This window comes from Crinia signifera, chromosome 9, assembly GCF_055691185.1.
Source record: "Crinia signifera chromosome 9, ASM5569118v1, whole genome shotgun sequence".
NCBI classification, from domain to species: Eukaryota; Metazoa; Chordata; class Amphibia; order Anura; family Myobatrachidae; genus Crinia; species Crinia signifera.
The window spans coordinates 9177957-9204147 of NC_139225.1; the positions used below are offsets into that span (position 1 = coordinate 9177957).

Sequence of the window (26191 nt, forward strand, 5' to 3'; positions counted from 1 at the left end):
AACCCAAAGCGTGGCGAGCGCAGCGAGTCCGCGAGGGGCGGCAGTATGCGTCCTATGACCTTTTCATACCCCCACTATCCACGTCGGCGTGGAGTTGAGAATAGAAAGTGTAGCGAGCGCACCGAGCCCGAAGTGTGGCGAGCGGACGCGGATACCTTCACAGGTATCCGTGTCCCCTCGCGGGCTTTTCAGGTATCCGCGCCCCCTCGTGGGGCTCGCCACGCTTCGGGCTCGGTGGCTCGCTGCGCTCGCCACACTTTCTATTCTCAGCTCCACGCCGACGTGGATAGTGGGGGTATGAAAAGGTCGTAGGACGTGTACCGCCGCCCCTCGCTTCGGGTTGGCGTTGATAGTGGGGGTGATGCAGTGTGAAAAATGCCATTTGGGGTGCATTTTACATGATTTGAACACATGTCCGTGATTTTTGTGAAAAATGGCATCGCATCGCATGCGATGCAATTTTTTCCTGTACGATGCCCATCGTGGGAGCCATGATAGTATACAAGTACCGATATACTGTATAGGCGCATTGCGCTGTGTGTACGAGCGATCCACCGACCGCCCGTACAGACATGCCGGGAGCCGCCGGTGATTGACAGCTCAGTGGGGATGACAGATTGGGCAGCGTGTATATGGAGAACAGATATAACTACTCGTGTATACACAGCTTACCTCTCTCTGCACATGTTACATCAGCCCCACCTGCAGTGCAGAATGGTTTTATCCATCTGCTAAAAATTACAGCCCTGCGATCAGGTCTGAAACTTTGCACATTTTGGGGCAGATGTATTAAGCCTTAACAAGAGATAAATGCAAGGGTGATAAGGAGAGATAAACGTCCAGCCAATCAGCGCCTTACTGAGTTTTTTCAAACACAGCCTGTAACATGGCAGGTAGCAGGTGATTGGCTGGACGTTTATCTCTCCTTATCACCCTTGCATTTATCTCTTGTGCGTGTTGCATGTTGCACAACTTGATCTCTCCATACTAATTCAATACATAGAAAATCTAATTCAGAAACTGTTTGAATCTTGCCATTACTTTCTTACTAATAAAATACATGTTATTTAGAAGCAACCGTATTTAACAAAAAGCGACGCAACCACAAAAACCTGTGTTTTTATCTGTTAATGCAGACACTTTATTTTGTAGATTACAAACAACCGATTTTTTGTTAATTTTATTTTTACAGAAAATATGTGAAGGTTTTGACTCTAGTTTAATTCTTGTTTTTAAGAGATCCCCCCCCCGGACCATTTTGAACGGAAATAGATCCAAATTGCTTCAGCGACTTAAGTTAATTATGGCCGGACAGCGAATTAACTGACAAAACATCCCGCATTATACTAATGGTGTGAATCTCGATGGTGGCATGATTTTTCTCAAAGGTTCCATGCACATTCTTGCTTAATTAAAATAACCTTCAGTGATATTTACGTGGGGCTGGAAATAAGACTTACACTACATATCAGTTTGATCCATTCGTGTGCTGGTGTGACCTCACTTAGCAGTAAGTGTTTCTGACTTAAGCCGACTTCAAGGAAAATGTGCTAAAATGACATTTCTATTTTGAACAGAATGATTTTAGATGAATGGTCTCCACAACAGTCTGATCATTAGTTAAAGATTGCAGCTATCATTACTTATATATCAGTAAGTCCTTCTATTAGCAGTTTTATTTTACATGTGTGTTCATATCCGCGTCTCTACAGTGTATAGTTTTTGCTTTATTTCATATAATTGCTTATAGTTAAAAGTCAATATAATACACAGAGTTAATCAGGCACTGTGATTCCCACGTATGTGTGAAGAGGGGGGGGGGGGGGGGGGGGGAGTGAGAACGTTGTTGTGGCGTCATTCGACCACTAGGGGCAGTGTTCAGTTTAAATACAGGAACTCTATAAAACATCCTGTTATCATCATTTTTTTTTGTTTTAGTCAAGTAACATTTAATTTAAGAACGAAAAATAGCTCAGAGGTGACAGTGGGAATTCAAGACAAAACTTCAAGGTCTACAGTTTTAACAGGATGTGTTATATCTGGCAATAGCTACGGTAAATCCGGCTCAAAAATGTAATTAAACAATACATACAGATGGCGCTGCTCCTGGCGATTCCATCACCATCTGCCGCCGCTCACCATCCGCCAGAAAGGGCCGCGTACCCAATTCTGATGGAGCCTGCAGCCGCCCTCCGCCGCCTCCTCACCACTGCCCGCACCCCGCACTCCGCACTAACCCTGCCCGTCTCCCTGAAGCAAAGTCGGGCAGGGTTTCTGCTCCCCGCCGCCGAGTGAAGGGGATGCGCGTGCTTGTGAGATGCCCGCGCGTCCCCGTCAGATGCATCGCCTCTCCGCCAGCATTGGCCACCGCTGGGAATCTACCGATTCCGACTGCTGGCTGAGAGGCGCTACATCTGTATGTAAATTATTTTATTGTGGAGCAATTTGTACATTCCAAATATAAGGCATATTGAAGTAAAATCATTTTACGTGATTGGAAGAATAGGTGACGTTTTGGATCTGTTTTTTCGTGATTGCTCATCTTCACAATACAGTACACCATAACAATGCAATCATTTACGCACAATAGTTGGCTTAATTCATTACTTGTTAGGGGTTTCTGACTTAAATGGTCAAACTTGAACATTTACCACCTTTTATATTGTTCATGTGTCACAAACTTGGGAATATTTGGTTGATCTCCATAATTATGATCGTCGACATCAGTTAAAATAACTGTTTATGCAGACACCTGAAAGGATAACTCAGTTTACAAAGTTGGATAATCAATGGCACAGCTGTATCCGACCCTTTCATGTCTGCTGTAGACTGACAAATATTTAAAATGTCTTTTAAACTTGTATTTGCATCTGCAATGTTGGAGAACGTTGATTGCCTGACTCAGGAAAGAATATAACATAAGTATGTAGTGTTCATTTTAGCACCCGCCATCTTTGAAAACCCATGCAGTTCCTCTTCCCTGCCTGGGGTGTCGCTGTCTTCTGTAGTGCTTCTAGCACAGTTTGGGCTGTAAATCAGTGCTGATAAGCAAACCAGACATGTGCTAGAAACACCACAGCAGTTAGTGACACCCCAGGCATGGAAGAGGAACTGCATGGGTTTTCAAAGATGGCGGATGCTAGAATGAACGCTAAGTATGTTTACAGCGTACAGTATGAATACTGAAATTTGGCTTATGTAGGAGAATTTACATAGTGTAATTAATAGAAGGCTGAAATACAATTTTAGGTTTCTTAACCATCTCATTCTTCAATCCTATGAGAGTCTTATACATGAGCCTATGGCAGTACAGCCTATGTCTTAAATAACGCATTGGATTACTGTTGGTAATATTTGTATTGTACGCATTTATGTTTTGTTGGGTTTTTCAGGTCTCTGCTTTAAAGAACAGACTGAGAAAGGTGTCCACAACCACCGGAGATGGGGTCGCCCATGCGTTCCTCAAAGCCCAGGCCTCTTTGTTTGGCAGCTACCGGGGCGCACTCAAAATTGAACCAGTAAGTGGAAATATTTGTATTTCGTTAATGTCATCACTTACAACAGAGGCAGATGCTGGATTTCCGGGTGTGTAAAAGTTCTGTGTAACAGTGATTGACATTAGCATACAGTATGAAGGATGCGTAGTTAGTAACAAGCTATAGCCTGTCCCAAGCAAAGTGCCAATTCTGGAATACAGTACTTCAGACATATGCAGTACGGTAACGGTGTGTACACACGGGTACAATCTGCATAAGAATTTGACTATATGCGGTTTTTAACCCTTGTAATCCCGATGCGCGTTCACGTATCGCAAGCAGAAAGTCTTGGCTGCATAGACTATATGGTGCCGATCTGCACTATATAGTCAAAGTTGTATGCAGATGGCATGCATGTCGTGCGATGCGATCTGATTGCGTCGGGATCGCATCGCGCGGTACTTGCGCTGTGTGTACACACCATAAGACACTCACTAGATTCTCTCTCTGTTGTGATGAATTACTGTAGCTCTGAGATCCATAGACAGACAGACAAACACACACATACACACACATACACACATACACACACACACACACACCATGCTTTGTAGGAAAGTCTGCCAGTGGGCGTGTACAAATGCTCCATTCTGCCCTTTACACAGCATGCAATGGCCACTGGCCAGGACATGGAGAAACAAGGTTTATGGGTAACTGGAAACCCCCCACCATGCGTTTGTCTATGTGAAAAAAGGAGTGTGTATCTTTTTATGCACAATGGTAGCGTTCGTTATGTAGCTCAGCGTAGTGTGCTACGTCTCCTTATGCCAGATACAGGTGCCAGTTGGCTAATGTTGTACAGAATAGTCTTTCCCCAGATTGGCTCAGCACTAAGGAAACCTTCTGAAGTGTCTGTAGACTTTGTATCTTCATTCTGAGGGGCAGATTTATTAAGCTTGGAGAAGAGATAAACTGGAGATAAAGCGGAGAAAAGGTAAAAGGAGATAAAGCACCAGCCAATCAGCTGTGTTTGAAAAAGACAGTTGGGAGATGATTGGCTGGTGCTAAATCTGCCCCTTATGCAGCCCACACACGCGCCGATGCCGGCGGTGCGATGCTGTACGATGGGGTGCGCGCTCCCGCGGCACCTCATCGTACAGTACAAAAAGTATGTGCTGCACATACTTTTTGTACTAGCTTTTTCTAGCACAGCATCGCATCGCATGCACATCGTATGCACAAGGCATATGATGCGATGCTGTGTGTGCTAGTTAAGCCCACAACGCACGCTGGAATCGGTGCGTGTGTGGGCTGCATCAGTTACGTTTTGATTCACATTACATTTTCTTGTATCATGGCAAGATGACAAAATGCCTTTTGAAACCATTGTTTTATCTTTTAAAAAATATGGTTAGTTCACATTGCGTGGAGCCATATTTGCGTTCCTAAAGAAAAAAGTCGGTCGCCTTGCCGACAATCCTGTAACTATTATGAGCTTTAGTCATTCTTAGAAATCAAGTAGGTTTAGTGGGACTTGATCAGTTTTCTATTCTGAGAGCATATCCCCCAAATCTGTCTGAGAGATACATGGTTTAACCCTTCCGGGATCTTTCTTCCTGATTGGATGATCTATTGCCTGTAATTGGCAGCTGACAAATTGACACATTTCCAGTGTCTTCATCTTATTGGCAGCCATATTCTCTTGTTCTTCCGCGCACGTTCGGGCTCAAGTTAAATGTGTACTTGTTGTATAAAAACCTACTGTTTGGAGGTGCAGACAATCCAGAGAAACATATTGATGTGCTGTGTCAAAACAAATACATCCAGCTCCTGTTTTGTCCCGGGTTCTCTAATCAGCTGGCGGAATGCTGAGTAACATCGATTCGGTTCTGTGCTAAAGCTGTAAAGAGGGATATTACCAGCAGAAGCCACCGTGATGCTGCTGCTGCAGTTGCATAGATCATTAGCACAACCTCATCTGGAAAATCCTGGACAAATAGGAATAATGTTCCAGGAGATACGATGTGTACCATCAGTGAGAACATAGAACACACTACGCACACACTGACCGGGCTGTTACTCTCCGTATGTATAGCGCAGAATTATTTCATTTAACTTTGTATGTATTGGACAGGAACCATGCAAAAAGAAATCACCGCAGCCCCCGAGCCCGTACTTCTTACCTTGCATGGCCCTTTGTAATTAATGTGCGCCAAATACGTTTCCTGCCAGTAGGTTGATGAATTTTATTGGCAGAAATGGGCATCTGTCCTTCTAGATGACACTCAGATGTTCTTAAGATCACTGTATATTTAGGATTAAGGTAATGCTTCCATGGGAAATAGTAACTGGCCTTTTTTAAAATTTATTCTGATACACCTTGACTTCTCATACAGTGTAGAGTGCATAAAACAGAGAAAAAGGTAAAGGCCCATACACACTAGAAGATTATCTTTCCAATCTGGCTTGTTAGAATGAAAATCTGGAAATTTTGAGGAGCAAATGAGAATTGACCATTTGCTCGTAATCATGAAAAACAGACACAAATTGGTCCTACAGACAAATTGGTCAATTTAAGGCCCATACACACTAGAAGATATGAAAGACGACAGATATTGGTGAACAATTTCCCTTGAGCTGATCATGAAAGATATTGTGCATCCACACTGAGCGATGGGTGCAAACAGCATGAGCGATATTGGCAGATTGACCCGCATGTCCGGAAGATGTCAATATCGTTAACGATGAGTGTGTGTGTGGGGGGGGGGGCGCATTGTTAAAGATATTAGGCGTACACACTAAAATATATTGCCATAAATATTGTTCAGAGCCAATTTCTGAACGAGATCAATGCCAATATCTTCTAGTGTGTATGGGCCTTTATGCAGGTGACCACTTTTGTCCATTTCCCAGCGTTTGGGGGCAAATGGTTGATCGTCATTTGTTTCCAGAAATTTCCAGATTTTCATTCCAACCAGCCCGATTGGAAAAAAATCTCCTAGTGGGTTTGGGCTTTAAGGTTTTACAAGCACTGTGATTTACCCAGCAGGGACACTTTCCATTGGTCTCTTCTAGTTCAGATTCAGTTTATCTTGTTGATTGAGCAGAATAAAACAACTCACAAGATTCCCCCAACAAGCTATAATGAACCTGTGATTGCAAAAATAGGGTTAAGCCACCAGTCACTTCAAGGAGTCTATGATATAGTGGGCCTAACACTACAAGATAATAGTACCCACTTTACTTTATACATTAGGCAACACCCCCAAATGCCCCAGGTATTTGGGAGTGTTGCCTAATCATGGGAGGCGGGGCTAAATACATAATACTGTAATCCGCTCCATGGCCACACCGCACCCAAGCACACAGCAGCAAGTGTTCAATTGAGGACAAGAGCTGCTGCAGCTACGGCATACAGCTAATAGGGGGAGGACCAGGGCCATCAGATCTGGTTCCGGGTAATTAATACCCCCCCCCACACTTCCTTGACACCCCTGACTTGAGAGACACCACAAGACCCTCTATCATGACACTACAAGGATCAGCATAAATCCAACCCACTGACTGATCAGCTTGGCAGTTGACACTCGTTAACCCTTTGAGTGTCAAAATCTTATCTCTGTGAGAGCTGCCCAACATATCCACTAGAAATGCCAGTGTCCTTCACATTTGTTATATAAATTCAAATAAAAAATGTCTAAAAAAATGTTTGCTTGCCAATTGTCATGCCTATTTTGACAAATTCACTTGGCACTTACAGGGTTAGTAAAGGAGTGTTATTCTGTGGGGTAGGTGACGTACACATTGGGCCTTATCCTAGTTCACTCTTACAGGCAAATTCCTTCTCAAAATGAACAAAACCATGTGCACTACAGGTGGGGTAGATGTTACTTGTGCAGAGAGAGTTACATTTGGGTGGGGTTTTTCTTCAAAGTGAGATCTATTTTGCAGTGTAAAAAAAAATCAGTCAGTATTTTCCCTGCACAGAAACAAAATAACTCACCCAAATCTAGTTCTATCTGCACCTGTTACATCTGCCCCCCTGCAGTGCACATGGTTGTGTCCATCTGAGAAGGAATTTGCCTCTATGAGTGAACTAGAATAAGGTCCAATGTTACTGGATGTTATAGGGAAACCGGAGGCAGTTGGTTGGTGTGTTGTCACTGTAAGAGCGCACACACCTGATTGTTCTGTGCACAGGTACATAGAGAGTTTATTGGCTGTCACATGGCAGTTGCTGCGTAGAGGATTGTTGTATTCCATACAGTGTTTTGTGTTGATTTCTAAGCAGTCTCCCAATGACACTAACTTCTAGACCCACAAGCCGAACAGTGTGTTAGACCGAATGACACAGCAAAGACCGAATAAAAAACAACCCACAAGAGAAAATGAGGCTCTGCCATCCCCAGTTCATTTATATTCCTGGAAACAGGTGGTTGGCATGTGCAAGATGTGATTGCAGATCTGTTGCCAAAATGTGTGTGGCATCAGAGTACAGCTGGTGGACACTATGCGAAGGCAAGGGACCCAGGCGCAGATTAATGCCAAGGGTCTCACTTCAGCCGTAGACAAGGCGCTGGATTCCAAGGGACCTTAGCGCATTGCCGACTGGATTAAAATACTGTCTGCTCCGATCATGCTTTAAGCATTTTGTTTTTGATGTCACAGGGAAGATACCGCATTGGTTCATTATACTTGTAGTTCCCTGCCATAATCGTTGCACACCGTAAGCACTGGTTCGTGGAGGGCTCTGCGAGAGGTTCTGTGTTTCTCATGCCACCAAGAAAAAAGTATCTGGAGTTTAGGTCAACATTCAATAGGTTAACGTGTTAGGTCAACATGGTCATAATGATGACATCACAGTCGTCAACACATCATATGGTCGACATGAGTTTTTTACATATTATAGCCTTTTCTTTTTTTAATTTTTCATGTACATGTACTCTGATCGGGATTTCTATCCTTGCCCAAAGCATGGTGAGCAAAGCAGTACACTAATTGGGGTCCATGTGCTACAAGAAAAAAAAAACTCATGCCAACCTTTTCATGTGAGGACCATGTGCATGTCACCTTTTCATGTGTGGACCATGTGCATGTCACCTTTTCATGTGTGGACCATGTGCATGTCACCTTTTCATGTGTGGACCATGTGCATGTCACCTTTTCATGTGTGGACCATGTGCATGTCACCTTTTCATGTGTGGACCATGTGCATGTCACCTTTTCATGTGTGGACCATGTGCATGTCACCTTTACATGTGTGGACCATGTGCATGTCACCTTTTCATGTGTGGACCATGTGCATGTCACCTTTTCATGTGTGGACCATGTGCATGTCACCTTTACATGTGTGGACCATGTGCATGTCACCTTTTCATGTGTGGACCATGTGCATGTCACCTTTACATGTGTGGACCATGTGCATGTCACCTTTTCATGTGTGGACCATGTGCATGTCACCTTTTCATGTGTGGACCATGTGCATGTCACCTTTACATGTGTGGACCATGTGCATGTCACCTTTTCATGTGTGGACCATGTGCATGTCACCTTTTCATGTGTGGACCATGTGCATGTCACCTTTTCATGTGTGGACCATGTGCATGTCACCTTTTCATGTGTGGACCATGTGCATGTCACCTTTTTATGTGTGGACCATGTGCATGTCACCTTTTTATGTGTGGACCATGTGCATGTCACCTTTTCATGTGTGGACCATGTGCATGTCACCTTTTCATGTGTGGACCATGTGCATGTCACCTTTTCATGTGTGGACCATGTGCATGTCACCTTTTCATGTGTGGACCATGTGCATGTCACCTTTTTATGTGTGGACCATGTGCATGTCACCTTTTTATGTGTGGACCATGTGCATGTCACCTTTTCATGTGTGGACCATGTGCATGTCACCTTTTTATGTGTGGACCATGTGCATGTCACCTTTTCATGTGTGGACCATGTGCATGTCACCTTTTCATGTGTGGACCATGTGCATGTCACCTTTTCATGTGTGGACCATGTGCATGTCACCTTTTCATGTGTGGACCATGTGCATGTCACCTTTTCATGTGTGGACCATGTGCATGTCACCTTTTCATGTGTGGACCATGTGCATGTCACCTTTTCATGTGTGGACCATGTGCATGTCACCTTTTCATGTGTGGACCATGTGCATGTCACCTTTTCATGTGTGGACCATGTGCATGTCACCTTTTCATGTGTGGACCATGTGCATGTCACCTTTACATGTGTGGACCATGTGCATGTCACCTTTTCATGTGTGGACCATGTGCATGTCACCTTTACATGTGTGGACCATGTGCATGTCACCTTTTCATGTGTGGACCATGTGCATGTCACCTTTTCATGTGTGGACCATGTGCATGTCACCTTTTCATGTGTGGACCATGTGCATGTCACCTTTTCATGTGTGGACCATGTGCATGTCACCTTTTCATGTGTGGACCATGTGCATGTCACCTTTTCATGTGTGGACCATGTGCATGTCACCTTTTCATGTGTGGACCATGTGCATGTCACCTTTTCATGTGTGGACCATGTGCATGTCAAAGGTGACAAGCTGAGATACAAATGGTCCACACATGAAAAGGTGGGCATGAGTTTTTTTTTTCTTGTAGCACATGGACCCCTATTAGTGTACATTTTTTACAGTGCCCAATTTTTACACGTTGTCTTGTGCACCTGGATAAGGTGCATGCAGAACTGAGAAAAGATATTGGTCACAAAATATCTTTGCCAAACCACAATGATGTACCACTGTCGCCCCCTCTTCAGCTGTGAGGGTTTTCCATGTGTAACAAACTATACTATAGGCTGATACTATCTGCCCTGGTTGCCTTAAACAACTAGGAGGCTGTTGGGGTAAATGAAAGAGTTGATCATAAATTACTTTATTAATATCTGTTTTCATAATCGTGTTACTTTTGGCATTTGGCACTATATTACATATGAAATGCGGCATTAGCACAACTACATATGAAAATAAATATTGTAACATAGGCGTTTTGTACTATAAAATCTTAATTTGTGGGATTACCTGGAACGCATCTCATAAGTGTCAGACAATAACTATTTTTTTTATGATCTGTTAATGATCATGTACAGAATTTTAAGATTTTTGGATTTCCACTAAAGCTACTTGTAATCACGGCGCGAGGAAACAACTGCCCACAATGACATTTAAACAGACAGATGGATAAGTACATGTAATTGGCCAGGTAAGGCAGGCAGATGCTTTGCCAGAGATTTAGGACAAATGCGCCAATGACAGTGTTAGACAGGTACACACATTGATAAACTAGCACAGGCAGCCGTCACAGTAATCCATATGCAACAGAAATAAAATGTAAACTAGACATTTACAATGTTAACGTACAATTCTAGTGACATATATCTACTGTGTGTGTGTGTGAGTCTTTTTCCTCTATAAATCATACCGTTCCCTTTGGCTCTCTGCAACGCGGCACCCCTGACTATTACGGATAAGTCACTCTTCCTAGACATCCTGGAGATCATCACCAAGCTAATGGGATGGCGGCTGTAGGGCCAATCTAACTTCATTTTTTTAAACCTATTACAGGGATATAAAGGTCCCCATACACTATGTGATTTGGGCCCGATTTCGGTGGATCGGGCTGAGAAATCAGGTTAAATCAACCCAAATAGCATGTGTCTTGACGTCCAATCCGATGAGCGGTCTAATGTGCATCGTACGTGACCCAGAGATCATAAATGCTGCACGGTAGATCTCCGGGTCGGACTCCCCTCCGGCGGCAGGGTGCGGGGATCACATACGATACACCACATGCAGAAGGGCAGAAGATACATCGCATTCGACCCTGTCACCCGGGAGGGTCCTGGGTAGCTCAAGATGAATTGGATGCCACCTGCCTTAAGACCTCCAATAATATACAGTATATTGACGATTGTGATGTCACAGAAATAGTGCAATTTTGTGAACAACTCTCAGTTTAACCAGATCCGTCAATAAAAAAGTCCTGTTTATTAATCCCCACCTTTCCCCTTACAACTTGCAACATTTTTTATTTTACCAATGAACATAGTTCCAGCAGAAATGTGTCCCTCTCTATGATAATAATTTGACAGCATTGCACTAACGAATTGAGGAAATAATGAATACATTAATGACTCATTAGAAATTAAAAACAGGCAGGATCGCCACCGGCTTTGTCAGTACTTCAGCCGGTTATATTCCGACAGTTTGATAAATAGTTACAATCTAGTAAATACTTTAGATATAAGTAGACCTAGATAATACCGAAGGGCATGTTTGCAATTATTGCTAACGGTCTGTAGATCAAATGTACATACATACGTAGCAGCAAAATGAGTAAATGTTAATTGTTTAGCTTTTTCAAAGGTATAATCATTAAAAGAAACAAAGAAAAGGCAACCCAACACATTAGTTGTCTTGTCCTCATGTTCTTTCCAAGACTGCCACCTTGTGGGGAATAAAATAATGTTCACTCTTTCACCTGATAAGGAAACACCTATTTTCGTATATTTACTTACTTAACCATTACTGTATCTTTTAGAACCGTGTTAAGTTTTAAAACCACAACACATTTGTTTGAATGGGGTTGATAATTATTAATCCTGATTTGAAGTTATTTTAACTATAAACATGTTGTGTATTTAATACCAGTACACATGCTGTACTGTACATTCATACCTGCTAACTGCCTAAATATCCAGTTCTTTAAGATTGAATATACCAACCAATGTTTTTTGTTTTACCCAGGTTATTTCTACAGTGGGAATATCATAGTTTATTTACCCACTCCCACTTTGTCTAGCTGCATTTCCTTTAGTATACTTTTACTGTGGCCAGGATATGTTCAAAATATTAGCAAGAATATTGCCCTTAAAACGCTTTTTTTTTTTTTTAAATAAATCCTACATACCTAAAAGAAATCTCATTAAATATATGAGCACAGATCGTAATAAGAATGGACAGTTTTTGATGGGCGTTCCCATGAAAAAGCCGGGCGTTGTCTTGGGAACGCAGGCGTGGCTTTCTTTGTCACGCGATGTCAGCGCCCACGCAGTCTTCAGCCGACTCCAATGGAAATAAGTCAGTTTATACGTTTGCCCGGACGGCGTTTCAGAGCTTGGTGTGTGTGTAAATGTGTATGTATATATATATATATATATATAGAGAGAGAGAGAGAGAGAGAGATTATATCATACATTATTATTTATTTTTATCCTTCATGATCTTATTATTTTTACCTTTTTTTGCGTTGTCGCTAATGTATTACAGAGAAATTAACTTTTAATTGATTTTGACATATCAGTAGCTACAACTACCAGTTGTCAGACAGCACCTGCGGTAGTGCTCCCAGGTACTCTAATTTAATCTAAATTCCCCACTACCTCTAAATTATTCAAAAACAGAAAAGCTTTGTGTCCAGTTCTGCTTTCACCAATAACAAGAACCCTGAATTCTGTCCTCCGGTTCTTCTCTCTTCTTATGGAAGAGCTTATTGTTTACATTGGCGAAGAGCTCAAGGAATGGGCAGGTGCCTTTTGTTTGTCTTGGTTTTTGGGATTGACTAGAGAGATTTATACATTATATGGCAGCAATAATAATAAATATTAATTTAAAAAATATATATATTAAATTTGATTAAATAATAACTTCCAGCTTCACCAGTGTGGCAGCGCAAGTAACTCTGAAGCCATTAGAACTATGGGCCTTATTCGAGTTCACTCTTTCAGACAAAATCCTTCTTAGATGGACAAAACCATGTGCACTGCAGGGGGGCAGATGTAACTTGTGCAGATCTAATTAGATTTGGGTGGGGTTTTACTTCAAAGTGAGATCTATATTGCAGTGTTAAAATAAAGCAGCCAGTATTTACCCTGCAAAGAATCACCAAAAAATCACCAAATCTATTTCTATCTGTACATCAGGGTTGCCGACTCTCCCGGAATGTCCGTGAGACTCCCGGAATTGTGGGACATCTCACGGACTCCCGGAAGACGGCCCCTTTCTCCCGCAGCTGCAGCTTTTGCATGTGTACTTACTTACTAGGTACTGTAGCGGCGAGTTGGCGACGCTGCCGCCGACAGGATGACTCTGCGCCCCCTGCTGCCTACCAGTACCTCCAGCTACATCATGATGTGTGCTAGGTGCTCTGTACAGTGGTTGCCGGGACTTGTAATCCTCTATTTCCTGTGCTGCACGCTGCCGGCATATTGAGAGCTAAGCAGCAGATATTTATGCATGCTGGGAAATGTAGTTCTGAGCTGGGCATCGAGTTGCTGGACTGGAGTGGCCACATCACACAGAGGCTGCGTCCCCCACCACACCAGCCAGTGTCCGGTGTCAGAGACATGGACTGATGGCTGAGGCACAGGTAATGGCTGAGGCAGAGGGGAGTAAGCCCTAATGTATGTAATGTGTCCACAAGCTCTGCTTTATTATTACACCTAGTACATAGGTATGGGGCCTGGCAGCTGTGGTGGGGAAGGCACAGTGCTACTGGCATAACCTCACCCCCTCCACGTTTTCCCTCTATCTCCTACCATAGTATTTAGCACTATATGTCCCCTTATATGCCATGCCCATGGGTGCCCTGTGCTGCTGCAGGGTTTGGGGAATGCCCTGATGTGTAAAACCTCTGAGGTCCAGTCCACACCATGTAGTCTGCCCCCTTGTGACGCAAGGCCCGCCCCCGTGCGTCGCAAGGCCCGCCCCCGTGCGTCGCAAGGCCCGCCCCCGTGCGTCGCAAGGCCCGCCCCCGTGCGTCGCAAGGCCCGTCCCCGTGCGATGCACGGCCCGCCCCCCGTGCGACGCAAGGCCCGCCCCCTGGCTTTTACTTTTCTCCCTGAAATGATTTTTCGAAAGTAGGCAACCCTGCTGTACATGTTACAGCTGCCCCCCTGCAGTGCACATGGTTTTGTCCATCTAAGAAGGATTTTGTCAGAGGCCCTATTTCAGGTGATGCATTGTGAGGTGTTTTTGTATGATTACATTGCAATACGCAGGCCTGCAGGTTGTAAGATGGATCATATGGTCTTCTGTTCTACACACATGATCTAAAGATGTTACTGTTGACAAGGAAATGCCGAGAATTGCAGATCTTACACACATAAGATCTATCGTGTGACTGGGAAGCTGCCAGGGAGTTCACGGAAAATCGATGGTGATACGATCCGGATCCGATGCTTGCCGTCCTGATGTATGACCATCATGAAACCCCTTTAACACCTCACCTCACACCTGGATTATTGCCGGGATGTTGCTGGGTCAACCCCGGCGCGGTGCAGTGTGAAAGCACCAAGAACGGATAAATCCGGGTCGCCCTCAGTATATTGGGCAACCTGGGTTTATTGTGAAAGTGCAGGTACCGGGTCGGATTTTGGTGAGTAAAACACCCCCCCATACACACACAGACCCACACACCCACTTCCAGTTCCGGCAGCATTGGTGCCTTATATAATCTATGAGGAGGCAATGGTGCTAACTCTGTATACAGCGAGGGATGGAGGTGATGGGAAAATGTCAGTGCCAATATTGCTAACACTGTCCACTGTGGCGAGGGGTAGCTCAGGTGGCAATGGCATCATTTGAATTGGGGATACAATTATGTGGCCATGCCCCTCCATTGTGAGACCACACCTCTGTTTTTAGCATGAACATAGGTCTGTGCAGCGCATTTTATTAGAGGGTGCACAATTTGAGGGGCATGTCTATCACTGCCTATTGGGCGCATCTATCACCACCCACTTGCCTACTGGGCGACGCCCCAGGCCCTCTCTCCCCTAACATACTCCGCTCCTGCTCATCGGCCATCACAGTTAAGTTTAGTCACACACACATATTTACTTATTATTAGTATTATTATTTCTATTTTTGTCAGCCAGGGCCAACCTATTCACAACATCACCTCCTAGGAGGAGGAACACCTGGCACCCATTCAGTTGATTGCAGCCGCGGCCCACAGACAGAGGGACCGAGGGCTCAGGAGGTCACAGTGAGGTCAAGTCACTCTGAGCAGAGCGAGCGGGCGGGCAGGCACGTGCGGTAATGTCACCACATCACGCCGTGTGCTGCACAGTGATGTCACAACAGACGCGGGTGCTGAATGGGCAACAATGGAGCCAGCGGCTTGGTGGAGTGACAATGTAGTGATGGCTTTTATCGGCATGCGAGCTGAGGGCCATCAAGTACTGCAGCCCTGACCACCGCCGGATGGCATTCTATGATCGTGTGCTGTCTTATTATAAAGTTTATCCCATCAAGGGGCTACAAAAATCGATATTCACGTACCACACTAAACGCAGGATGGTCTTATGTCCTATATGGGGAAAGCTTGGTTGTAGAATTACCAGAAAACCCTCACTGGTGGCCCGGACCTTCTCCCGGCCCGCATGTGCAGCGTAAACTGGTAAATAAAGAGATACTGTAGCAGCAGTTATTTTGTTAAGAATGGCCCATGGTAAATTTTGTGCCTCCATTAATTGAAAAGTGAAACAGTTGTTGTAACACATTATTCACATCTCAATGAATTTAGCACAATGCATCATACCAGTAATTTATATACAATACATCGCACAATACACAATGTTTTGTAGAAATATCTATTAGTCTTCTTTTCTCTACTCTCAGCCTCTGGATAAAATTAAAAACTTTCTACAAAACAATACAAATACTTGAAACCTTTTTTTTTTAGTTGAGTGGTTTACGTTAGGGGATATTATACTGGGTATTTCTTCAAATATTAGCCTCTAGCAAACTTGACACAAGTTGAGTCTCCCATATTCAAAGTGCTTGGCACCAGAAGATTTTGGATATTGCAACTTATACCCATTTCAGTCCGTACTCTAAACCTGGGTTATTGCCAGGTTGAGCAACCTTGGATTTCAACCGAACATGGCTCTGACCCAGGTAATGGTGCAGTGTGAATGGGTAACCCATGTCGAGCGACCTGGGTCCCGTTCACACTATGGAGGAGGCAGCGCTGTCAGCTAGAAAGCGCTGCCTCCTCCACGCCCCTGATAATGGGCCGCCGCTCCATCCTGCCTCCATGTGAAGTCAGCAACCCGCCAATAAGGGTCAGACAGGCAGCTCACCACAAATGCTGGGTTGCTCCTGAGACCAGGGCCAGCGCCACCACTAGGCCTCCACCCCCCCTAGTGAGAGAGAGAGAGTTAATGTCAGCCCGGCACTCTCCTTGACTGAACAGCTGCCGTCGGTGCCTTCCCGGGGGGGAGAGGATAGCAATCGGTACAAACAGAGAGCGGCACTCAGCGGTCTTAGTGCAGAAAATCTTTATGGTGGGGTGTCCAACGTTTCGGAGCAGCTAAGCTCCTTTTTCAAGGTGTACAGCAGAGAGCGGCACTCAGTGGTCTTAGTGCAGAAAATCTTTATGGTGGGTTGTCCAACGTTTCGGAGCAGCTAAGCTCCCTTTTCAAGGTGTACAACCTTGTACACCTTGAAAAAGGAGCTTAGCTGCTCCGAAATATTGGACACCCCACCATAAAGATTTTCTGCCCTAAGACCGCTGAGTGCCGCTCTCTGTTTGTACCGATTGCTATATATAGCGTTGTTGCCTCTTGGCACTGAGTGCAGAGCATACTGCTTATATATATATATATATATATATATATATATATATATATATATATATATATATATATATATATATATATATATGCAGTGTGATATCATGGGATGTGTTAGATACATCCTATACACACAGTCTGAAGATAACTTTATAAAAGATTTTTTATTTTGTGATGAATCAGTTTATGTTTATTGAACCATCAAATGCAAATACATCCCTGCCTCAGCCACACTTAAAGAATTCTGTATTTTAGAAACTGGAGATGTATCAAAGTTTAAAAACTGCTAGAATAGAGAGTGATAAAGTCAGCCAATCAGATCCTCACTGTCATGTTACAGGCTGGGTTTGAAAAATGACAGGTAGGAGCTGATTGACTGGTTGTTTATCACTCTCCACATTATCACTTTTTGAAGCTTGATACATCTGGTCCTAAATCTTGTTGTATTTAGCTGCTATTCCACAAGTGTAAATCACCAACGTAATAATCGGAACATCATTAATGTCATTCACAGGTTGGTCCAATCACTGTGTATATTCATTTAAAACATTGTCTACCTATAATTGTTTTCATTGATTAGTTGCTAAACTTTAGCAGATGCAAAGAAAGAAATATAAAGAAATTTTCTGGTTGGTCAATAAACCCTAAGAAGTGAATCACAGTTAAATCAGAATAAACTTTTTAGACTTAAAGCGAAACCTAAAAAGAAAAATGATATAAAAAATTTGTGCTGGATACGAACGCAAAGCATTATAGATATAAATAATTTACGGACAGTGGAAAGATCACATTCATATTCTGAATTATAGGAATGTTGGAAGACTTGAGACAAATGACAAGATATTAAAAAACATCACGTTTCCTATAGCAAAACAAATATCCATGCTCTTAATGACTCTGCAAGGAAAGCCCATTTGTTCTCATTTGGGATGTAGGAAGTCATAGTACAATTGCAAGCAACACGGAGGTAGAAAATGATACTAATGACCTGTGGCTTTAAGGAGGAGGAAGGTTCTGCGTCGTAAAGCGCGTACATAGGATCACTTTCACCTGCCTTCTGGGAAACTAACAATCAAATACCGGGTGTCTCAGCATATCTGATGTTTGCTGGGGACCTTCTCCGCGGTGTAATGTCACGTTACACTGCTAGTGCCGTGCGATCTGCAGTCACACAGAAAATGTCTTATGTATACTCTATAGCAGGCTTTCCCAACCACGGTCCTCAAGGCACACCAACAGTGCAGATTTTAGTGATATCCAGGCTTCAGCACAGATGGTTTAATCAGAATCACTAAGGTACTAATTAAGTCACCTGTGCTCAAGCCTGGCTATCCACAAAACCTGCACTGTTGGTGTGCCTTGAGGACCGTGGTTGGGAAAGCCTGCTCTATAGGGATAAAGAGGAGCAAGAAAGCAGAAACACACACAAGTGCAGAATCAACAGCAGATAGAGAAATACACACTTATTAGTGATAACAACTGTTTGCTATCCTATTTAATTATTTTATGTATTTATTACCAGTTGTTTATATATCTCACACACAGTCCGTAGCGCTTTACAGAGAATATTTCAACTTTAAGTCCCTGCCCCAGTGGAGCTTACACTCTTTATTTCCTACCACACGTACACGCACACACAGACATTCTAGGGTTAATTTTTGTTGGAAGACAATTAACCTACCAGAATATTTTTGGATTTTTAAGGAATCCGGAAACCAGAGGAAACCAACGTAAATACAGGGAGAATATACAAACTCCGCACAGTTAGGCCCATGGTGGGGATAGAACCCATGACCTCAGTGCTGTGAGGCAGTAAGGTAACCATTACACAACGTCCGTACTTCCCCGTATATATAACACATGGTGGGGATAGAACCCATGACCTCAGTGCTGTGAGGCAGTAATGTAACCATTACACCGTCCGTACTGCCCCGTATATATAACACATGGTGGGAATCGAACCCATGACCTCAGTGCTGTGAGGCAGTAATGCTAACCATTACACCGTCCGTACTGCCCCGTATATATAACACATGGTGGGGATAGAACCCATGACCTCAGCGTTGTGAGGCAGTAATGTAACCATTACACCGTCCGTACTGCCCTGTATATATAACACATGGTGGGGATAGAACCCATGACCTCAGTGCTGTGAGGCAGTAATATAACCATTACACCATCCGTACTGCCCCGTATATATATAACACATGGTGGGGATAGAACCCATGACCTCAGCGCTGTGAGGCAGTAATGCTAACCATTACACCGCCCGTGCTGCCCTATGTTGGTGGCATGGAAGAGGGGGGGGGGGGAGAGCATAGGGAGGAAACTGATCTGGATTGCATTAATGTGATATTAAAGACACTCGAATTTTGTATGAAAATACGGAAGAATGGTAAATTAGCCCTGCCTTTATCTCCAAACATATGGTAAATATTTATTTGGATACGATACTTGTAATTTCATATGCGAATAAAACATTCACAAGTCCCAGGAAATTGCTATTTTAGGCTACAGGCGCACTGGTTGGATTAAAAGCCTGTGTTTAATATGTGTTTCTAACACAACTTAAGCACATTTAGATGGCTGTGAAAATAAAAATCTTTGTACAACAAAGAGACACTGTTAAAAACCATAATCTCAATGGGAGAGTACGGCAATGTTACCATCAACAGGGTTTCTATGTGTTATACATGTGTGTAGGTTAGTCTCAATTGTGTGTCTATCAATAAAATAAAAACCCTGATAAACTCAAACTGTCCACATTTGTTATTGTATACATAGCACAGTGGTCGTTAGCCTATTACCTGCGATACTTACCTACCCTACCGGAATGGTCCCGGAAGGGTGGGCTAGACTCCCGCAATTAGAGGGGGGCCGTCGCATCCGCCCCCCGCACTTCTTCCGACTGCTGGTCATTCGCAGCTCTTCAGGGGGGGGGGGGGGCTAAAATGACATAAATCGCATTATTTAGTACCATCTCCCTCCCTTAAGAGCTGCGAATCGTAGCATTTATCGGAGTGGAGGCAAGGCTTAACCCCTTCGCTGACACTTCCGAGAATTCTGGCAAGCCCGGAAAATCTTCAGAAGTGCCACTGCCTGCTCTCCCTCTTGCCGGACAGCGCCGCAGAGAACTTCAGCCGCTGAAAAATGCAGCGCTCGAAAGCACACGTTTTACTCAACCTTTGTGTTTTTCTTGTTCTATTCGGGCAATATAATCGGATAGCCACATAAAAAGATTGATGAAACAGAAACAATTGCGAAAAACTGAAGTTTTCCGATCCTGATATTTTATCGGGAGTCATTGGATACCCGCTAATTTATTATGACTGCGATTGAACATGCATTGGAACAACAAATGAATGGGAAACATAAGAATCGCGCATATTGTTGAAGTGCTGATCTGAATACATTCTGAACTGTCTGTACTAATATATACAGTGTGAATAAATGGGAGAAGCCTGACACTGTGAAGCAATTTACTGTTACTCTGTAGGACTGCATTCAGGAATGAAACATGCAGGGCCCCCAAACAGTGTGTACCTCCAGCCAATCCCCCGAAACACGCAAACAAGGGATTATAGGTAGGCAAACACAGACTGGAGACTGCGGACAGGAATATGGCTCTATCAGTAAATGATGTGGCTGTGGTGTATAAGTATAACTCCAGGCTTGTTCATCCTGCTCTGGGGCAGTTGTAATGTAATGAACACATCAGTGTCAGGAGAATTCAATTCCTACTCACAGTGTCTCAGTTACTGGCTGATTTGTACAAGCTGCTGCCATTTGTCTAGAGACTAAGGGGGGCATTCCATTAGTCCCATTTTTTTTGCCGCTATTGTATTCAATTGCAGCCGTTTTTGCCTATTTTTTTAGACATTTTTTTTTCCTATGCAGCCTTTTTGGGGGCAAAAAATGGCAAAAAAAAAAACTTGCAAAAACTCCCATAAATTTTGAACGAAAATGGTCGAAATCATGTGGATTGACAGATCCATTTGTTTGTCGCCCATGCCGAATTCCAATACTGCAATTGAATAGGGCAAATGTTACACACTCCACACTCCTAACATAACATGAGTACTTGGTAGGGGTACAGTTTTTCCATTTTGCTATACATTAAATGCATCCCTTCAACAAATATCCATTTACAAATGAATATATAGAATAGGGCAGTGATGGCTTACCTAGACACTCCAGCTGTTGTTGCACTACACATCCTAGCATGCCCTGCTACAGGTTTACTATTTGACCATGCTAAAACTGATGCAGGGCATGCTGGGATGTATAGTTCAAGGACAGCTGGAGTGTCAAGGTTAGCTATCACTGGAATAGGGCAAACATTTAAAGGGCCATCAGAATTGAAAAAGGAAATTTCTATAAATATTGTTACGTGATCACAGATCTATTTGTAAAACGTTGTTTACTAGTTAAAAGCCCGTCAAAATGACGCCCTCTGCAATGTACGTTCACTTTGAGCTGTGACCGTTTTTAGCCCACAACGCAAATAAAATTTGTTTTACTGAGCTGCCATCAGTGTCGTGCTGGTGTTTATTTTAAATTGGATTTATTGGTCACCAAACCTGTATCTCTGTGTGTGTGTATATATATAAAGAAACAAGTTGGTCCGGCACAGCCACTTAATAAGTCTGTTCTCCGCGGGTGCCCGCACAACACGGCAGCGTTATGTAGAAGAAAGAAGAGGCAGCACTCCAGCGTAAATTTCAAGATGCTCTTTAGTGAAATATATCAAATACACAGCAACGTTTCAACACAAATGTGTTGTCATCAGGCTTGATGACAACACATTTGTGTTGAAACGTTGCTGTGTATTTGATATATTTCACTAAAGAACATCCTGAAATTTGCGCTGGAGTGCTGCCTCTTCTTCTATATATATTATGCAGAGAAGAAACGGTGGCACTCCAAGGAATTTTTTCAAAAAGTAGATGATAAAGCAATCAAATGCGACACCAACGTTTCGGGGCCCAAACGCTCCTTTGTCCAGGTGAAATTCTTATTTCACCTGGACAAAGGGGCGTTTGGGCCCTGAAACATTGAAGTCGCTTTTAAACCTTCTGTGTTTGTGCATGTGTGAGAAAGAGATGTAGGTTCACTCTCTCTTCACACTGGCAGTGTTTTGGATACTCACGGACACTAGACATATATACATATATATATATATATATATATATATATTGTAGCTGATTATATATACTGTATATATATATGTATGTTCCTTAGCAACAGACATAAATTCAAATTTGTATAACCAGCCTGACATACATGTAGTACAGTAACACAACATACACTGCCATTAACAGTAAACTCCGCTACAAGGATCTATTCCTATGTTGCAATGCATTTATAATGTGCTGACAGGTTTAGGGTGTGGAGAGGTGCGTGGCCTAGCTAAAATCACAGTGTAAAATAAAACTGTGTAATAAATACAAGTGCAGTCTGTTTTCCCAGCCTATGTATTTGCACCCCGTGTATCCCAGCATGGTTTATCCAGGTGCAAATTTTCTCTCTTTAGCTGGATTTTAACTGTACGTCGGCCCTTCTAAATCCATGCACGGTTCCGTTGCCGAGGTGTTAATTGTGTAGTTTATAGGAAGCTATATCACAATCAGGTATAGCTAGCGGAGTACAAAGAAAGGAAAGTATCATGTATGTATACAGTAGTTCTAAAATGTAGATTAAATTACACCATGTAATAATAAATGTCATCTGTACTTATTTTATACATGATTTCTCTGTCCCTGTCCATCAAAACCACAATAATCCCTCCCCAAATACAGTAGAGTCTATGTGGTAAAATGACTAATTGGGAAATGCAAAATACACAAAATTTGCACATTTAAAAAAAAAAAAAAAAGCATCACAAATGGTGGCACTGACGTGATTTGCATGTCATAATGAGGGAAAAATCTGTCTTTAATATGTCAGACATTGTCATCAGTTTACATTTCCAATCCTCCCTCTCTTTGTTGTGCGATTCCCTTTGAGCACTGTTATTTCTATAGTTATGAAGTGATTATTTAGGACTGTAGAAATGTTGACCATCAGAGGTTCATACATCTTAGTTCACAGTAAGTACTGGAAATGTGACGTTTAATTCTTTCACATTTGTCACAATGAAATTGGTAACATTTGCTGAATTTCAGAGCAGGAAATCTCAGCGTTTCATTGATGGTTGATCAGATTTTTGTTTCTACGCACAAACCAGCCAATTGTAATGCTTTGTTTTTTTTTTTTTTTACACACCTTATTTTAGTATCACCTAGATGTATTAAAGTGCTTTTTGGAGTCGTTTTTGTGAAAAACTGCTCCAGACCCTTTAATTCACATTTTTTTTTAGTAACCAGATCACTTTTCCCATACTTGTAATCAGTGGCGGCTCTTACCTCTGTGGAGGAGTTGGACTGCCGCGATGCCGGGGCCCCCACCTCTACTGCCGGTGACCGCTGGTCACCACCGCCTGCTGGTCCCTGCTTCCAGTCCCGACTCCCTTCACGGTCACGGGACCGGCACATGTGTAGTAGCTTCTTCGGTACTGCGCATTCGCTGGCCCCCAGACTCTATTCGTGGTCCCGACGCATGCGCAATACCATCCTTGGTACATGGGCAGAACCCGTTTTGTGGGCTGATGGCCCATAGACGCATCCCAGATGGAGGGAACAGCTCCCAATGGGACTGCCTTGGGTGACTGTCAGGTCGGACTTCCAAAAGGAAGTCACTGTCAGTCACACGGAAGCCAGTGCAGTCTCACAGACTGCATCTGGCTTCACAATGGCGGCTATAACCTGGGCCCTGCAGCCCATAGGTAAAAACCACCACTGCTTGTAATAGAAACTGCATTTTTGCCAAATTTACAAAAACTGACAAAACAATCACCCGAGAATGGGGATGGTAATAAATCCACCCCCTAGCTTTCCCTTGGAGGGCTACGCTGACTACGTTACTGCCGCCGCGAAACTACACAAGTACCATATAATCTCCCTTTATCCACTGCAGAGCTTCCATTTGGAACAATGTTGTTGCACGACAATAATACGTTTCATTTCCGGGACATACAGTAAGTGTTATCGCAGTTAAGTCTTACGTCTAATAAGCATTAAATACATATACCTTTAGAAGGACCTTAAGATCTAAAGTAGGAGGAATCATACACAGGGGCGGCTGGTTTTACCATTTTTTTTATGTAACCCAGTCATTTTTATTTAGAACAGTACTTGATCCTCATTACACCATCCCAAACAAAACAAGTCTATGAGGGGCAAGAAAATAACTATTCTCAAAGGGAATTAGATGACGGAAAGGAAGAACGATTTGGGAGTTCACATTGATGACAACATTTGATACATTAAAGACAGACTTAATTGGGGTATCTGAGTTTTGTATCATTATGGCATCTAAAAAAAAGAAGCCTGTCTACCTATGTATCTTTTATGTAAATGAATTATGCAGAGAGTCTATGGAGAGTTTTCACCTTTTGTTTAATATATCAATCAAAAGAATCTGGGAGCGCTTGGTCCTCCACTCTAATATTTCTTTGCTTCCATTGTTTTCTCGCGGCGGCATTGTATTCACGCATAGTGATTTATTTGTATCATAACTAATTTACAGCTATTTGCATTATTTGAGTTATTTTTCATTTTTTCAGCATTGCTGGAACTGTCCACAGATGCCTTCATAGGTTTTTCTTCGGTGTCAGCAAATATAAATGTACATATAAAAGGGAAATGAAAATAGAATGCGGGTAAAAAATAAAAAAGTTCATGATTGCAAAATCAATGATTTCATCCGAAAATAAGACGAAACATAAAAGAAAAATATATACGTCAGATTAGTGAGAAATCTATGTGTATTGTGGTAAACAGAGAATGTAGTACATAACCCACCTGTCTGACCATAATTGGTAGATCTACTTGGTAGGTGTAAGGACATTTTTATTTGAAGCCAGTGCTATAATTATCATATTACTCACCACAGATTTTTACGGGATAGTCAGGATTTTTGGAGACCAAAAAATGGCATTGAGCTATGTTCCTGTTGCAGTGATTTCCAAACTTTTTTGAATCACGGCGCCCTAGAGTAACCAGTTTTCGTGGCACCCCTAGACCCAAAAGTAATCTTTATTGAGTACTTTAGAATTTTTTTAGATTAAATAAATCATGTTTATATGTTATCCTTAGGTTCAGTTATGTGGTTAGGTAGATGATTCGCTTCTGTTTGTATGACTGGAATTGGTCCTGGATCTCAAACCCAGGTCACCCCTGCCAGTGCTCTGTGGCACCCCAGGGTACCACGGCACACAGTTTGGGAACCACTGTCCTATTGCATTATCCAGAAAAGGGGCCGTGGCCAATTTACCCTATTTCTTCTTGATCTCAAACAGGGCAATATGACAAATTGCCCGCAGTAATAAACTTCATTATACTATCTTATGATTATAGAATAATATACAAATTCTTGAAAGCAGAACCCCAATCAGTGTTTAAGGTTTGTTTGTGAACTTCCCATCACCGCCACCTAGTCAGGAACTCCACAGTAGAGAGAGACTTCCTTTGCACATGGTTTAATTGTCTCTTTGTTATTCACATTGGAGATGCCTCGTCAATGTTGTGAGGTCCTATACTATTAATTATATGTCTGCCTTTGTTAATTATCCCTGCGAAAAATGACCATTTTGCTCTATATTTTTCAATGAACTGTCGATGTTTTTTTTTCATGCGATCTGATTTGGTCGCCTGGTAAAAGACCCGTTTTGCTGTAAAGCACACAAGTAAAGTAAAACCTGTGTTTTTGCCCAGCCACAGACCTCTTTTTTTTTTTTTTTGGCTGAAAACGGGGCTGCTTTTGGGGATTTTGCTTTGCCTGCTTAAGGCAGGTGTAACAAATCCCCAGTAAACCACGGCACATGCCAACTTATTGGGGCTAATAAGCCCAAGACAAGCATATCACCGGAAATCAGCAGGACGCCAGTAATAGGATTTCCGCCTCAGTTTGAGATTTGACACGGTAACTCTTAATAGTCTTGCTCAGAGTAAGATAAAGCGTATCTATGCTACTATATCTGTATCCTTTCCATTGTTTAATCT

The 26191-nt window shown here is 42.8% G+C and overlaps 1 protein-coding gene across 4 annotated transcripts in view; it reads left to right on the top strand.

Annotated features, from left to right (window-relative positions):
• Window positions 1–26191, top strand: part of DENND1A (DENN domain containing 1A) — a 593192-nt gene that overhangs the window by 416064 nt on the left and 150937 nt on the right. For all 4 annotated transcript variants that reach the window (XM_083161010.1, XM_083161012.1, XM_083161011.1 and 1 more), the window contains exon 13: window positions 3393–3518. In XM_083161010.1, the coding sequence (XP_083017136.1) occupies window positions 3393–3518 (126 nt within the window). The remainder of the gene's footprint in view (window positions 1–3392; window positions 3519–26191) is intronic.